General features: G+C 56.2%; 3 protein-coding genes across 5 annotated transcripts; all 3 read left to right on the top strand.

The window, feature by feature from the left end:
• Positions 1 to 449: 449 nt before the first annotated feature.
• SPATA24 (spermatogenesis associated 24) lies at positions 450 to 5,878 on the top strand. Of its 3 annotated transcripts, none has more exons than XM_026017218.2 (6): positions 450 to 666; positions 2,012 to 2,077; positions 2,311 to 2,441; positions 2,526 to 2,596; positions 5,520 to 5,622; positions 5,730 to 5,878. In XM_026017218.2, exons 1-6 carry the CDS (start codon positions 550 to 552, stop codon positions 5,857 to 5,859), a joined length of 618 nt encoding a protein of 205 aa, XP_025873003.1. In that variant the 5' UTR covers positions 450 to 549; the 3' UTR covers positions 5,860 to 5,878. The 3 variants fall into 3 exon arrangements, with proteins under 3 accessions (XP_025873003.1, XP_072605795.1, XP_072605796.1); XM_072749695.1 differs by having other exon boundaries at positions 543 to 666; positions 1,978 to 2,077; XM_072749694.1 differs by lacking the exon at positions 2,012 to 2,077 and having other exon boundaries at positions 513 to 666.
• Positions 5,879 to 7,709: 1,831 nt separating this feature from the next.
• PROB1 (proline rich basic protein 1) lies at positions 7,710 to 12,292 on the top strand. The gene has a single exon (XM_026017210.2). The coding sequence runs from the start codon at positions 7,794 to 7,796 to the stop codon at positions 10,860 to 10,862; it is 3,069 nt and encodes a 1,022-aa protein (XP_025872995.2). The 5' UTR covers positions 7,710 to 7,793; the 3' UTR covers positions 10,863 to 12,292.
• On the top strand, positions 12,279 to 15,091 carry MZB1 (marginal zone B and B1 cell specific protein). The gene is made up of 4 exons (XM_026017228.2): positions 12,279 to 13,155; positions 13,989 to 14,116; positions 14,487 to 14,597; positions 14,697 to 15,091. Exons 1-4 carry the CDS (start codon positions 12,952 to 12,954, stop codon positions 14,851 to 14,853), a joined length of 600 nt encoding a protein of 199 aa, XP_025873013.1. The 5' UTR covers positions 12,279 to 12,951; the 3' UTR covers positions 14,854 to 15,091.
• The last annotated feature ends 1,014 nt before the right edge of the window (positions 15,092 to 16,105 follow it).

The following is a 16,105-nucleotide window of genomic DNA, read 5'->3' as shown; positions in this document are numbered from 1 at the left end:
GGTGGCATCACTTTCCCTTCCTGATCCTGGGCTTCCCTTCATTGCTTGGGTTCAGGCCACCTAAGTACTAAGTGTATTCATACTTGGAAGAGAGATCACAAGAGGCTGGAGTTCCATACTCTGGGGGAAATCTAGAGATTAGGGCGGAAGAAGGAACCCTGTCAAGTTAAAGATGCTGGGGTTGCCTTAGGCTCCCACAGACCGCTCCGCAGGTCTTGCATTTAACAGGCACTGGGAGAAGGCTGAGAGAGTCGTTGTCTAAGTGAGGCCTGTCCACTTCCTTAAGGAAGTATAAGCCGGGCGCCGCCTGCCCCTCAGGTCTGCGTGACAAACACAAGATAAAACAGGTGTGCAAAATAAACAAATTCCTAAGGGTAGAGGCGCTTTCAGAGAGCGGCTCCTTTAAGAGGCGGGCCCCATCCCTGTTAGCCAAGGAGTCTCCGCCCCCCGGTTGCCAGGGTGCTCTATGGCGTCGCATTCTCATTGGTGGGCGGCGGTTAGTGAGGCGCCTGGAGACTGCCATTTCCAACTAGCCGGCGGGGGCAGAAGATGGCGACGCCCCTTGGGTGGTCGCAGGGGGGGTCGGGGTCGGTGTGTCTCGCCTTCGATCAACTGCGGGACGTGATCGAATCTCAGGAGGAACTGATCCATCAGCTGAGGAACGTGGTAGGCAGCAAGAAACGCTGGGGGAGAGGCCAGACTGGACACCGATATGGAGGGGGCGGGGCCAGACTCTCCGGACGGAGACTCTCGTGGGGCGGAGGCGGGGCGCGCTGTGTCCCGGCGGGTGGCGCTGGAGCCAAACCCGCACGGTCTTCACGAATATTTACTGGGGAATTTAAATCAAAGTCAGGTTGTTTTCTCCTCTTCGCCTGGTTGTGTAAGGCCTGGGAGTTATGCCCCGGTCTATTCACTGGGCTTCACTTTCCGCATTTCTTTTTTTATTTATGATAGTCACACACAGAGAGAGAGAGAGAGGCAGAGACACAGGCGGAGGGAGAAGCAGGCTCCATGCACTGGGAGCCTGATGTGGGATTCGATCCCGGGTCTCCAGGATCGGGCCCTGGGCCAAAGGCAGGCGCTAAACCGCTGCGCCACCCAGGGATCCCATTTTCCGCATTTCTAATTGGACTCACTGGCTTCCCAGGGCCCTCAGATGCAGGCACTAAAACTATAACTATCTTTTCTATTATGGACTTCCACCTCTTATCCCCCAGCGTCTAAGACAGCGCCATGCTGAATGCAGTAAGCACAGGTTTGTCCCTTGCACATGTTAACTTAAGGCTTCCGACCCCTTGATGTCCCCTTGCTTTTGCCTTCTCAATCAAACCCTAGTTCATGAGTTCAAAGCCCCTGGAGCCACAGATTACCTGTATGGGCACGGTAAAATCCTGTGCAGCTGGGGTTCATGCTTTTCCTGTTTTTGTTTTCTGTCTTGAGAAGAAGGTCTTGAGATATCTCTATCTCAGAAACAAAAATGACTTAACATCTGTTTCTCACTCTGATGGGTGAATGCAGCTCTAGGCACCGAATGACCTGCAATTCCCTGAGGGTACCCCAGCTCTTTTTCTTCGAAGCTGGCCTTCCCATGTGTGTTGTCCCATCTGGAACACTTCGGTTCCACCCCTGTTCCTCCTCCGGCAGGCCAGCGCCTGTTTAGCAGTCAGATGTCCTGTCTGATGACCCCTTCTCTGGAAGCAGTGCTGACCTTTCCCCAGGCTAGGGGCTGCCTCTGGGCACCAACAGCCCTTTGTGCTTCTCCATTGTAGCACACTCGTGTTAGCAGGGCTGGCCAGGAGCTATCTCCTATATCAGACTGGTTGCTCCTTGAGGGTAGGACCTAGAACTGAGACTCTGTGGATCTTGTGGAACCAAATTCTCCCTTCTCAGAGCCCAAGTCTCATCCTAGGTGCCCTGGGTATCATCCCACTGTCTAACCTTGGTCCTGGTTCCTAGAAAGCACCCCTCCCACTCCAGCCCCAGGCCCTCCCTGAGCCAGGCTCTGTTGCAGATGGTTCTCCAGGACGAAAATTTTGTCAGTAAAGAAGAGTTCCAGGCAGTGGAAAAAAAGCTGGTGGTAAGTAATGGTCTCTGCAGGTTCCTGATCTTCCCCCATTTTCTGGGATCCCTCTGGATGGGTAGAGTTATTCAGTATTGGCTCTGAGAGCCTCCAGCCCCAGTAGTGAGGACAAAGTCTTCTTGGGTCCTGGCTTCCATGTGCCTCTCCGAGAAATGGAGCTGGTTAAAGGAACCTAGGAGACCCAGGGTGGCTTGGGGGTAATGAGGTCACTGCTGCTGCTGCCCCTGCAGGAAGAGAAAGCTGCTCATGCCAAGACCAAGGCCCTCCTGGCCAAGGAAGAGGAGAAGTTGCAGTTTGCCCTCGGAGAGGTTGAGGTGCTGTCTAAACAGCTGGAGAAAGAGAAGCTGGCTTTTGAAAAGGCGTGAGTGGGCCTTGGTAGGGGGGGTGAAGGGTTGGGGGTCCAGTCTGCCTGTCAGCCTTCCCACTGTTTATCTTCTCCACTCAGGCTCTCCAGTGTCAAGAGCAGAGCCCTGCAGGAAACCAGTAAGAAGGACCAGCTTATCACCAAGTGCAATGGTAGGCGGGAGGCCCGTGCTCCCCCCCACGCTTACATGCATGGGCTCTTCTCTAACAGCCCAGTGCCCGTATCCAGGGCAGGGTTTCACCCCAACTTCTGCCCCCGGCTGAGGATACAGGCAGGCCCAGGCGGGCCACACCTTCGCAAAGGCCTTCAGGGACCAGGCAGGCCACGGAAATGAGGGAAGCAGTCGGTGTACAATATTCTTCATGGCCATAAAGGAACGGGCTCGCTCCCATTTTTCTTGAAACATAAGACCTTCTTAGTCCACCTTTTGTTTTCCCACTTTTGATGGGTATCAGAAATAGCGTACTTTACTTGTAACTGTTACAGGACGAACAGCAGGATAAGCACAGTCGTCTTTGGGAGCTGACCCCTACTGTCAGGGTTGGGGACCCAGCAGGGAGGAGAGGGGACTGTGGTGACAGAGAGAGCCATGCCACCTCTCAAGGGCTTAGTGCCTTTGCCATGGGAATGGGGGCTGAGTATTGGCAGATCCTTAAAAAAAGAAACCAGAAACCAGCTTCTAATGGAAATTTTTCTGATTTTTTTAGTGTTGGCAACTGACTTAGAAATTTTAAAATTATTGTATGGGCCAAGTAACATGTGTCTGTAGGCCATTAATTTTCATCTCCACTCTGTGCAGATGCCTATGGCCACTTGTTGGCTCAAGGTGGTGCTGTGAGTTTTGGGGTATTTTCTGTCAGCCACCCAGTGTCCCTAGATATCAGGAACCCCCTTTTAGTTTCCCAGAACACTAAATTCCCCTTACCTAGTCTAAGAAATAGACATGAATTCCATATGGAACATTTGCTTCATGGATTGCAGCCGATTTTAGGTAGGCCACAGATCAGAGCCCAAGTCCAAAAGAGATTCAGGGTCCCTCCTGATGGGCTGTCATCTAGAGTCTTGGGTACCCCGTACCCACCAATCCATCCCTCTCTCCCTGGGTGAGTACTCTCACTGGTAAGATGCCAGCAGGCTGATACCTTGATCTCACTAGGTGGGCTGACAGGCCTTATGGCAGTATGAGCAAGGGCTCCCGTGGGGGCCCCCAGAGGTCCAAGTGAGGGCAGGGGTCCCCTCACTGCCTCCACATCCAAGGCCACTGGGCCCCAGTTCTTCCTCCCTGTGTACCTATCCCCCCTCGCCCCCAACTTTCCTAAAAGGAACCTAGAGTTCTTTCCTGGTGGTGCCCAAGCATTTTCTAGAGATCAGCCACAGCTGCAGGGCTCTGTGTCTACTTGTACAAGGTGTGTGTGTGGGGATGGAACCTGGCTGCCTCCCCGTAGAATGTACTAAGCACCTCCAGTGGGACACAAGCCCTCACCTGAGCAACTCTCATGACCCAAGCCTTCCCCTGGCCTATGCCCTCCCCACCCCTCAATCTCCCTTTATGTGGGTTTAGTTTGGTTTTTACACTTAGACAGTTTCTTATTTTTCTCAAAGGGATTTTTCTAACCATTCTCTCATTTGGCTATTTATTTTAAATTTATCTCTCATTTATTTTAAAAATTCACAGAAAGTTCTGATGCTTTTTCCCAAAAGAACTTCACAATCAATCTGGGTGACCTTGAGAAGAAGGTTCAATAGTTCTGGTCCTCTGATCCACGGAACTCATTTTCCTTCTCTTCCTTCCCTTGCATCTTAGTCTCCTCTTTTGTATGTCGTGTCTTAATTTTTTTTATCAAATCTTTTCTTCTGAAACCTTAAATTGCTTCACCATTTCTGAATTTTTAGAGTTTGTTTTGTAGTTAATGTTTGTCCAGCCTTTAAAGGCAGTGGGATTTTCTTCCTATGAGGATAAGAATTTTCCAGGACTCCCCAAGGGACAGTTTATATAAATGAAGCACCCTCCGCCCCCGCCCTGAGATTCCTACAACCACTTTCAATTTTGATTCAAGACACAAAAATCATCTTTGCATCTAATGAGCACTTAATGTAGGGGGCAAACTTTGCCACACTATCTCCCTGGGTGCTCCTCACACCCCTGTGGAACTGGGGCTGTTCCTGTCCCCATCACAGATGAGGAAATGGGTCTAGAAAAGGAGGTAACTTGCCAAAAATGGTAACACTGTCTCATTGATACTAACAACGTTGAAACATTGCCTTATTCTGTTCAGTTCCTGAGTTTTAACTCTCTTTCAGGAGCTGCCTCCTTGAAGGTAGGGGACCCTGTCTTTTCCCCTTGTGAAGCCCTAGCACAGGACTGGATACCTAGCTGGTCCTCAGTAGGTCTGGTTGGATTGAGATGATGAAACTAAATGATGTTTTTAAGTCCTAAACTCCCAGAGTGTATCCTGTCCATTCATTCCCCAAATAAATTCATTGTGTCCCATCCATGTGCCAGGTACTATTTTAGGCCTTAGGGTTAAAGCAGTAAATTGAAAAAAATTTTTATCCTTGTGTATTTCATGGATATAAATCTAACTTGGGAAGAAGATAGGTGAGTAAAATATATGGTATGTTAGCTATAAGTGCTAAGAAGAAAAAGAAAGCAGGAAAAAGGGATAGAAACTACTGAGAGGGGTTGATACTTTTAGATTGGGAAGGGTCTTACCAAGGAGGTGATATTTGTAAAGATTGGCAGGAGTTAAGGGCAGGAGCCATTCATCCTCCTGCCTTTGGGCAGCACTGTCCACCTCTCTGCAGGGGCCTTCGCCTGCCCTCATGTGGGTCACCTGGTCCAGAACAGAGTTGTGAAATCACTGACACACATCAGACATTGCGCCCCTTAGCCACCATCCTGTCAAAACTCCATAATAAACTCATTCTTACTAAGGTGTTAGCAGCTACTTATGGAGCACCCCTGGGTGGGGGGAGCCAACTTCTTAAAATACCTGTTAGGGAATGAATGCCTTATCTCAGGAAGAAGCCTGTAGGATGGGAACCACCACTCCTCCCTGCCTCTCTCCCCCACAGAAATTGAGTCTCACATTATAAAGCAAGAAGATATACTTAATGGCAAAGAGAATGAGATTAAGGAGTTGCAGCAAGTTATCAGCCAGCAGAAACAGATCTTCAGGTGAGGGGTCTGGGCCAGGCTGGGGATTGTTGATGGAAGTGGGGAGCCAGCTCTCTGGCCCCTATCCTAGACTGCCCCCAGCCCATGCCCAGACGGCTCCATTGCAGGAATCACGTGTCTGACTACCGGATCCAGAAGCAGCAGGAGAACTACATGGCCCAAGTGCTGGACCAGAAGCATAAGAAAGCCTCAGGGATGCGTCAGGCCCGGAGCCACCAGCGTCCCAGGGAAAAATAAAATGGTCGTCGCCTTCCTATTCTCTGGCTGTAATGCCCGACCTCTGCCTTCCCTGCTGTGGGGGTCCCCACCCCTGCCCTTCCTGTCCCTGTGGGTCCTGGCCCCTGCCAAAACAGACTTCACCTGGCCTGATTCCCAGGGAAGAGGCAGAAGGCACTCTTTTTTTTTTCCTCCCTGCCTGCCTTCTGGAGGGCCTTGGTGACAGAAGGGAGAATCAAGTTACCAGGGACTGGGTGGGGAGCAGGCCTTGGGCCACCGCCTTCCAGGCCACTCAGAAAAGGATGCTGCTCAAGTCCCCAGTCCCTGCCACTTCCCTCCCTCCCCTGGGTCGTAGGGGGAGGAGAGGTGTGGAGGTCTAGTCTACAGGAGGACAACTTTGTTGTCTAATAGGCACTGTTCTTCCTACTCTTGGTATTTAATCTCTCCCTATGTAAACAGCTCTGGTTACCCCTGGTTACCTGTAAACACCCCACCCTACTCCCAGTGTCCTGGTAAATTTAACTCTCCCAACTTGGCTATAGAGCAGGAAAGGCTGTGTGTGTGTGTTTGAGTGAGTATGTGATAAGCCCTGACTGGAGACAACAGGCAGTGGGTTCCAAGACCACAGTGAATTTGGGAAATCCATTACCATCATATAACAAGAATGTTACACCTGTGAATCATACTTGTATCCTCTTACACTTCCCCCAAACAGAGGCTTGAATCTTCACAAGGGGAAGGAAGGGAAAAGGACAATGCTATGTCTTTTTTTAAGGTGGGGAACAGTCTCTGAAGGGCCTATGACTTGTTAAAGTTGTATATGCAGCACCAGATGATAGGCAGGCTTGATCCTTTCACAAGCCATCACTGATGGCTAGATGATCATGGGGACACACCCAGTCAGGGGACCCACTCAGAGGCTGAGTCAGATTTGTCAATCTAGCCTAACCTGAGTCAGTGTGAGTGCATGGGGTGGGGGGTTGCTGTGTTTTTGCCCAAAGGCCAGCTAGGGCCTGAAACATAGCAGGAACTTAAAGCCGGAAGTTTAAGGGCAAATGGTGCTCACTGTCATTATCCCAGGGCAGTGACAAGTGGTGACTGCTTCCCCACCAGCACCTGTCCCTGGGGTGAATCCTGAGGTGGTGGGGGCTGGAGTGAGGGCCTTGCAAGTGCCAGAGCTCTTTCTGCCTCAGAAGGGCTTCAGAGAGGGGTCATGGCTACCCCAAAGGTTCCTAAGAGACCCCACATCAGTGTCTTGTTTTAGGTGCCAAGGCCATCTGTGAAAGCTAGAGCTAGCCACCCCAGGTCCTTCCGGTATGGTCCCACTAAAGGCAATGGGTCCAGTCAGGTACAGCTTCCCGAGGCCCTAGTGCAACCTGGGGACTTGGGGGAGCCCTCCAAGCAAAGCTCCATCAAAGATCATGGGGTGATGGGTCAAGGAAGGTGGTGGGTGAACCCTTACATACTCTAGCTGGGACAAGTGATGAGAGGGCCAGAGAGAAGGGGTGTGCTCCGGTGGTAGGAAGACACTGGGGGGCTAACCGGAAGATGAAATTGCTCAGAAGGCCCCGAAAGTCTGGTCCTGGTCCCCTGGCTCCCATTCTGACCCACATGGGCCCTGCTGTGCCCTGCTCGGCCTGTTTCTTAGCCTGTGAGCAGAGTTAGGCCTAGCTCCTGGCTTCAAACCTGCCCTTCTCTCACCTTCCTGTCAGCCCAAGCCTGGAGAGCCATCCTAGGCCTCTGGCCCGCGCCAGAGGGGAACGTTGGAAAAGTAAAGCCCAGGACCCAAGGCTGTCCTGTGGGCGACGCCACTGATTCGCGATCGACTGCAGCCGCGGCCGCTTTAAGGCGCGGTGACCCCACGACATCCGCGGGCGGGGCGGGGACAATGCGGGCAGCCGCAGCACCCGCGGAGGCAAACGTGAGGGAGGTAGTGCGCGGCGCCCAGCCCCGCCATGCTGACCGCGCTCGCCCGGCCGGCCCGGCCTGGGCTCCCGGGGCGGCTGCCTGCGGCCCCCGCCCGGCGTCAGGACTCCTCTGGTTCGTCAGGCTCCTACCACACGGCTCCGGGTTCTCCAGGGCCCCCGGACGTTGGGCCGGACGCAGAGTGCCGGGCGCATTGGCCCGGGGTGGCCCCTGCGCTGGGGGCGGGCGCGCAGCCTCGCCTGTCCGTCAGCGCCCAGAATAGCCGCCAGCAGCCCGGGCCCGGCTCGGGTTTCCCGCGAGGCCCGGGCTCCAGCCCGCGGCCGCCCCAGCCGCAGCTGCGCATGCTGCCGTCGGGGGAGATGGAAGTCATCTTCGGCGCAGGGGCCCTGTTCGGCCGCTCCGACGCGGCGGATAGCGAGGTGCAACAACTCACCGCCCGCGCTTTCCGCAGCCTCTCTCCGCCCGGGCCCGCGACTCCGGCTCCCGCAACACCGACGCCCCAGGCCCCCGACGGTGGCTCCCGCTGGGCCACTTACCTAGAGGTACGGCCCCGCGGGCCGAGTCCTGGGACCCCAGCGCAGTTCGAGTGTGTGGAGGTGGCGCTGGAGGAGCGTGAGGCTCCCGCCAGGTCCCGCACGGTGCCCAAGCGTCAGATCGAGCTGCGCCCCCGGCCCCAGAGTCCGCCGCGGGAGGCGGGAGCACCGCCGCGCCCCCGGCTGCTCCTGCGCACTGGCTCCCTGGACGAGTCGCTGGGCCGCCTGCAGGAAGCCGCTGGCCTGGTGCAGACCGCACTGGCCAGAAAACTGAGCCCTGCAGCCCCTGCCCCAAGCAGCGCCACCTTCGGGCCCACGGGGCGGCCGGAGTGTGCGAGCCGAGAAACGGCCCGCAGTACCCGAAAGGTCCCGGAGGAGGCCAGGTCTCGGCCACCGCGCGTGCACTATGGTTCAGCACCCACCAAGGCACCGCGGCCGTGGCCCAGCCTCCGAGAGCGCGCGATTCGGCGCGACAAGCCCGCGCCGGGCACAGAGCCGCTGGGTCCGGTTAGTTCCAGCATCTTCCTGCAGTCAGGGGAGAAGACTCGGGAGGCACGAAGTCAGGAACTTAAGACTCGGTCCCCGCGACAGACTCCGGATCGAGCCATTCTGAGAGCACAGAGTCCGCCTTTCGAGTCGAGGGGCCCTCGGGAAGTTCCGAGTAAGGCTGGGAGGCCATGGAGCTCGTCCCCGCTGTGGCAGGCTCCAAATGGGACCGTACGGGGTCCTCCCTGCCCGTCCCCCCAGAATCAGCCCCCGTGGAATCGGGCTATTCGGAGGGTAAGTAGCCCGTCGTTCCCTGAAGCATCCCGTGCATGGGGAGATCAGGATCCCGCTGTCGAGGAAACTGTCAGCAGAAGAAGCCCCTCCCCACCGACTGTTTCCCAGTGGACTCAGGGTGTCGCCAGGACAAGAAGCCCGTCCCCTGAAGCTCCTTCCCTCTGGGAGGTTCCTCAACCGGCAGTTGGGAATACCGCAGAGGGCAGTAGGAGCGCGTATCCACCGGCCTTGTCCTCCTCATGGGAGGCTCCAGATCGTACTAATGGGACGTGGAATCCATCGCCCCAAGACACGTGGGGTCCCACACCACAGGGCTCATCCGTAGTATCTACGTCTAAAGCTCTGAATGGGATAGGAATGGAAGAGCTGGAGCTGCCTAGGCCGTCCACACCTGGGACTCTGGAGCTCACGGAGGCGCAAGGTCAGCCCCTGCGGGAGGTGCAGGATCCTGCTTTCCGAGGCAGTCCGCCGTCGCCAGAAGCGGCCGCACCTGAGCTAACCCTCAGTCGCCTTGTGGGCCCTGCGGATGCCGATGCGCCCCGGGAAGCCTTGGGCCTTGGAGAGGCCGCCTCGGGACGGCCTCGCGTGGCCATCCCGCGGCCCCGCGACGTACGCAAGATGGTGAAGACCACGTACGCGCCAAGCTTCCCCGCGGGAACCGCAGCTCTGCGGCTGCCTGCGCCTCCTGTGGAACCCCGCGCGGAGGAGGGCGGCGCGCCCAGGACGGAAGCGTTGCCGCCGCTGGCGTCGCCAGCCCCAGCTCACTACACTTCGGTTTACCTCAAAGACTTTCTTCCGGTCGTGACGCACCCCTACGAGCCCCCAGAGCCGCCCCCTGACGCAGTCGCCCGGGACGCTCCGCGGCCCAACGGCGTCCTGAGGCGGAGAGCGGAGAACAGCACGGCCAAGCCCTTCGCACGCACGGAGGTCCGCCTGCCCGCCGCACTGGCCGTGGGCCGCCGGCCGGAGGGAGCCGGGGGAGCCGTGCGCGGTCCTGGCGGGGAGAACCGGGAGGCTGAGGCGCGGCGCCTGGTCCCCGACGGCGAGGGGCGAACCAGCCCCTTAGGCGGCGCGCGCGCGTCACCCCAGCCGCCGCCCACGGGCCCGGGAGGGCCCCAGCCACCCCGACCACCGTGCCCCCGCTCGCCTCAGGCGCACCCCAGCTCGAGCGCCGGGACAGCACCCAAATTGGAGACGCCTCCTGTAGCTCCCGAGCCGGCGACTGCGATCCAGTCGTCTCTCCTGCGGGAGTCCCAGGCGTCGGCCGGCAGAACCGGCCCGCCCCAACCCCGTGCTGCCTCAGCGCCTCCGACGGACCGGCCGCTCGAAGGCCCCTTCCACGGGGCACGCAGGCCCCCAGGGACTGCGTACCCGGGGAAGGTCCTGGTGGACCCCGAGAGCGGCCGTTGCTACTTTGTGGAGGCGCCGCGGCAGCCTCGGCTACGGCTACTCTTCGACCCCGAAAGCGGGCAATACGTGGAGGTGCTGCTGCCGCCATCGCCCCAGGTGCCACCACGCCGCGTCTACACCCCGCTGGCCCTGGGCTCTGGCCTCTACCCGCCCGCCTATGGGCCTCTCCCGGGCCTCTCAGTGCCACCGTCCCTGGCCCCACCGGGCTGCAGCGGCCCCCAGGTACCCTGGGCCTCGGAGGCGGGGCCCCTGGACGGGATGTACTACCTGCCAGTGAGTGGAACCCCCAGCCCCGCACCCCCTCTGCTCCTCTGTGCTCCGCCCAACAGCTCGAGTTCAGCCCAGCCCGGCAAGGGGTCCTTGTTCTCAGGGTGAGGCCCCAGGGCCTATCCTGGGTATTGGGGCCTGTTTGATAGCCTTGGGGGTTCTGGCATCTAGTCCCCTGCCCATTCCTTCTGTCACCTCTTCCTTTTAGGCAGCCCACCCAGTCTTCACACTGGAAGTTACCTTCAGAGGATATATCTGAGACTTTGGGACTGATGGAGCTGAAACTCAGAAAGGGGCTGCCTGCTTTCTCCCCCAACAAAATTGTATACTCCTTTCCCAGGCATCCCCAGAGTGTGGTGTGTTTGTGTGTTTGTGAGGAGTCTCTGGAGTTGTTCCTAGGAACTGACTTGAGGGGGTGTTGGAGTTCAGGAGGAGCAACAAGAAATAGGATCAGCAGAGGGCGGATGTGTCCCTCCCTGAAGGTGGATCCAGCTGCGGTGGAGTAGGCTAGTGTGCGCTGGTGCGATGGAGGGAGGACTGTGGCTAGCAACTCTGTTGTTCTTTGGAAGAGGATCTGAGCCTTGGCCTGGGAGGTCGTGTGGGAAAGGCTAGTGCAGCCCCTGGGTCAGGCTGGATCTGAGGAAGGGAGCTGTGGGGACAGCAGGTGGAGGTGGAGCAGGGAAGTTATATGGAAGGGGCTATGGAGGGTCAGTCTGGAGATGGGGATTGGGTAGGGAGGCAGCTATAGTCTCCAGCTCGGAGCCCCACTTCTCATCCTCCCCTCAACCTCAGCATCTGACTTGGCTTCTCAAAGCCATCAGAGCTGAGCTGGCTCATCCTGGGGCCAGGAGTGGAGGTTTAAGCCATTCCCACCCAAGATGGGGGCCAGATGCAGTGACTCATCAGAAAGGACTTACAAACAGGGAGGATGTTTCAGCCTCTGGGAGTAGTGGAGGGTGGGTTAGGGCTGCCAGTAAAAGGGATGCCATGGGGGTGGGGAGCAGGGCAGGGAGACTTGGAGCCCTCTGCTGATTGCACTCCCTCAGTAACAGATGTGGCAACCATGCCCAGAGAGGTCCTGGCTCGGCAGACTGGTCACAGCAAGGAGGGAACAGGACCCAGAGCCTGTGTGCTAATTGCCTTGAGATAGCAGGAGCGTCTGAAGAGGGCTGAGAGAGATGCATGGGGTAGGACATGTGAGTCTGTGTGTAGTTCTGAGCTTGAAGTGGCAGGGCTTTGTTGACTGATATGTGATAAGATGAGTTTGGGGAAGAACAGTTCCCATTAGGAGCAGTTGTTAGGGATGGAGATTGATGCCTTACTTAAATTCCAGGCCCCTAGGCGGTCTGAGTCCCTTGAAGTCCCAGACTCCCTGCCTTGGGCTGAAAGTTGACTGGGAGAGCTATGAGTCAGAATAACCTGAACAACTTCTCATGGCCAGGGATGCTGGTTCTGATGGCATGGAGGGCCCTGGTCCCCTCACCTCATCCTGGTGTGCAATAAATCACTGATCCAATGAGCCACGATGCTTGGAACAACTGGTGTAAGTTGTCTGATTTCTAATTTACTGCTGTCACTTCTAACACCCCCTTTAACACTCTTCTCTGCCTGGGTATGGTCTGGGTGGAGGCGGCCCTAGGGCTCAGGGAAGGAGCCCACGTGTGTCTTTCATGGATGTGACATCCTGGCCTCAGCAAACTCACCTCCCAGGGAGGAAGCCCTAGGCTGGCAACCACACCTGGCAACCTCATTCATCCTGGTGACTGGGTGGCCAATGGGCTTTAGTTACTCAGGCTTGGGGCCTCATTTCAGTATGGCCCTTCTAGTGTATGGTCTTGGATTCATCACTTCTGTCTAAGCTTTCCTATGCTCATAAAAATGACACAAATCATCTCTTCCCTCAAGGTACTCAGTTCAGTGCCCACTGAGTGGCCAGACTTCAGGGGAGGGATCTGTCCCCACGTGCCCTTGCCCAGGCCCAGCTGCCCCCTATGTCACTGCTCCCTATCTGTGAAATGGAGCCCAGTTGGCTGCGGTGGGGATCCCAGGAGAGGAGATGCACACGTGGCATCTCTAGGCCCCTGGAGGAAGGAAGAAAGTGGGAGGGGTGAGGTGTTGGTTCCCCATTGGTCTGGGTCAGGCTTTCCGGGGTGGCTCCCTCTGTACACATGCACATGCACACCTGCACCCCAGCCACATGCTCACTGAGCCATCTCCACTGACCATGAGGCTGTCACTGCCACTGACACTGCTGCTGCTGGGAGCCTGGGCCATCCCAGGGGGCTCTGAGGACAGGGCCCCACTCACAGCCACTGCCCCACAGCTGGACGATGAAGAGAAGTACTCAGCTCATATGCCTGCTCACCTGCGCTGTGATGCCTGCAGGGCAGTGGCCTACCAGGTGAGTACCTCCCCCCATACAGCTCCCCTGCCCCTGTCCAGGTCCCTCCTGAAGCCAGTCCCCTCCATCTACCTCAGATTCTACCACTGGCATTGATTTCCAAACCCCCACCCTGAGCCCTGAGTTAGACTCAGCTTTCCATGATATTGCCAACTGCACCTCACCCAAACCCCCATGCCTCAGTTTACCCATCTCTCGGCCCAACAGAAAGGAAATAATCTGGGACACCCCACAGTATCTTGAGACCCCAGGGAGTCACCAGCCTATCCTTTCAGACTCCTCCGTTTCCAGGCTTATCCTCAGGTCTAGACTCCTTCCCAAAACATGACTGGGGAGTACAGGTGTATTTGTGCATGTATGCACATGGGTTGAATGCATGAATATGAGTATGTGTGTGTCTTGAGTTCACACAGAAACCTATCCAGCATGCCTAAGTAACTCTGTGGAGCAAGGCAAGCCTATGAGTACACGTGTCATTGAAGACTGGGCTCTATTTTGGTTTTTTTTTTTCCTTTCCTTGTTCTCATGGTTTAAAATAGCATGGCTGATGGGCAGGTGTGCACTGGGGAAGGAGCCCCAGTGCTCAGGCCTAACTTCCTACTTCAGTGTTTCCTACCCACACACCCCAACCCCGGGAAGTGGATCCTACCTCAGCAGACCCAGTCCCAGCTTTCAGAACCTGGGGGAGGGCTGTGAGGCTACCTGATAAGAGCTTCTTGCTTAAAAGTCTCCCTTGCCACCTCACTCTCTCCCAGAGACCCAGGCTCCTGCCTGACCCTCCCCCACCATTGAGCAGTCTTGAAACCCTGGGTCTTAACCCCTCCTTGTTCTAGATGTGGCAACATTTGGCAAAGGCAGAGGCCAAACTTCACACCCCTGACTCAGGCGGGCGGCGGTGGGAGCTGAGTGAGTCGGTATACATAGATGTCCTGGATAAGAGCTGTTCCCAGAGCTGGCAGGGGTGAGTCAAGAATCTGGCCCCTACCACCCTCCTCTAGCAGTAGGGCTGATGGGTAGAGATTCCCACTCTCCCACTCACACCAGACACATAGTCCACTAGGGCTTTGGTCCAAGGTAGGGGGCTGGTTGGGATGAAGTCTGAGATCTAGAGCTGGGGGCAAGTAGAATGCTACGTGGCTTGGGGACAGGGTTGCTGTGTGACCTCAGGCCACGGGCTTTCCCTCTTTGGTTCTGTTTCCCATCAGGGAGGATCAGAAACTGGGCTCTGAATTCAACAAATGCCCAGTGTGCCCAGGTTCATGCGGGGATATTATCCCTTGCTGGCAGGGCTCCCATTAATGCTATATGCCTCTCCTTCCTGCTGCTTCCAGCTATGGAGTTCGAGAAGTGAACCAGGTGAAACGTCTCACAGGCCCAGGACTCAGTAAGGGGCCAGAGCCAAGCATCAGTGTGATGATCACAGGGGGCCCCTGGCCCACCAGGTGACAGGAGTGAGGGTGGGGTGGGATGGAGACTTTGGAGCCTTGATCAGCCCCCTGAGGGGCAGGCAGGGGTCTGAGGCTCCTGTTGGGTTCCCCTAGGCTCTCCATGACATGTTTGCACTACCTGGGCGAGTTTGGAGAAGACCAGATCTATGAAGCCCACCAACAAGGCCAAGGGGCTCTGGAGGCATTGCTGTGTGGAGGACTGAAAGGGGCCTGCTCAGAAGAGGCACCTGTCACAAGGACGGAGCTCTAGTTCAACTCCTTCCCCTTCCTGGTCAGGCCCTGAGGAGAGCTGCAGTGCCCTCTGGATTTGCCCCACTCCTCTCTGCAGGCTGCCTGGAGGGCAGGGGGGCCATGCTTTTCCATGCTGCCATGCCCCCTCCCTCCTTCCAGCTTTAGGACATTGGGGCCAGGTATATGTTGGGGGCAGGAGAGGGTGGGTAGGGGAGAGGCCTTCCCCTCTGGACTCAAATAAAACCCAATGACCTAGATTTCTTGATTCCTTCTCTGCAAAAGGCTCTTGTAGGGCTGGGAGGACAGACATTGGCATTTCTGCTGATGTTGTACCTAGGGAGGGCCAAATATACTTGCTTCCCCACAATTTCCCAGAGGTAGGTGAGGTGTGTCATGGCTAGAAATGTAAGCGAGCTGTCAAAGGATGGACCTAGTTGCATGGATGGTGAAACTGCAAATCCATCACGAGAGAAGAGAAAAACCAGTGAAAACTCCATGAGCAGGCTGCCTGACAGGCATACCTACTCAGCCACTCTGTACTGTTTGGGCGCCTCCCTGAACACTAGTATAGTTGGGTCTATGTCCAGGAGCTGCTCAACGTCTGGACTTTCCCTCTGAGCCCAGCTGACAAGGTTGGGCCCTATGTGTCTGCCTGGGACTAGGCAGGGCAGAGTTTCTGGATGGAGCTGGATTCAGTATCTTGGCTCTAAGTCCTGCTCTCCCCAGAAATTCCTTTGACCTGGGACCTTTCCTTAGCACTGGAGGAAAACACCCCACTTGGGCCCCGCCTAAGAATGGGAACCTGTGGGCAAGCAGCCCTGGGAGGTGGACAGAACAAATACTCTAATCCCCAGTTGAGAGACACAGAAACTTAGGCTTAGAAAGTCAAAGAGGGGGCACCTGGGTTGGCTTAGTCAGTTAAGCACCTGACTCTTGATTTTGGCTCAGGTCATGACTCAGAGTGGTGAGATCGAGGCCCTCAACAGACTCCACATAAGAGCACAGTATGCTTAAGATTCTCTCCCTCAAAAAAAAAAAATTATCTCCCTCTCTTCCTACCCTGCCCCCCAACTTGTGTGTATGTATGTATGTGCATACACACGCTCTCTCTCTCTCACACAAAAAAAAAAGAAGGAAAGGAAAGGAAAGGAAAGGAAAGGAAAGGAAAGGAAAGGAAAGGAAAGGAAAGGAAACGAAAGAAAGAAGAGGGGAGGGGAGGGAAGGGGAGGGGAAGGGAAGGGAGAGGAGGGGAGGGGAGGGGAAGGGAAGAG

Source organism: Vulpes vulpes, chromosome 2 (assembly GCF_048418805.1).
Source record: "Vulpes vulpes isolate BD-2025 chromosome 2, VulVul3, whole genome shotgun sequence".
Taxonomy (NCBI): Eukaryota; Metazoa; Chordata; class Mammalia; order Carnivora; family Canidae; genus Vulpes; species Vulpes vulpes.
Note: the sequence above shows the minus strand (reverse complement) of the source record. Positions and strands in the feature narration are given on the sequence as shown.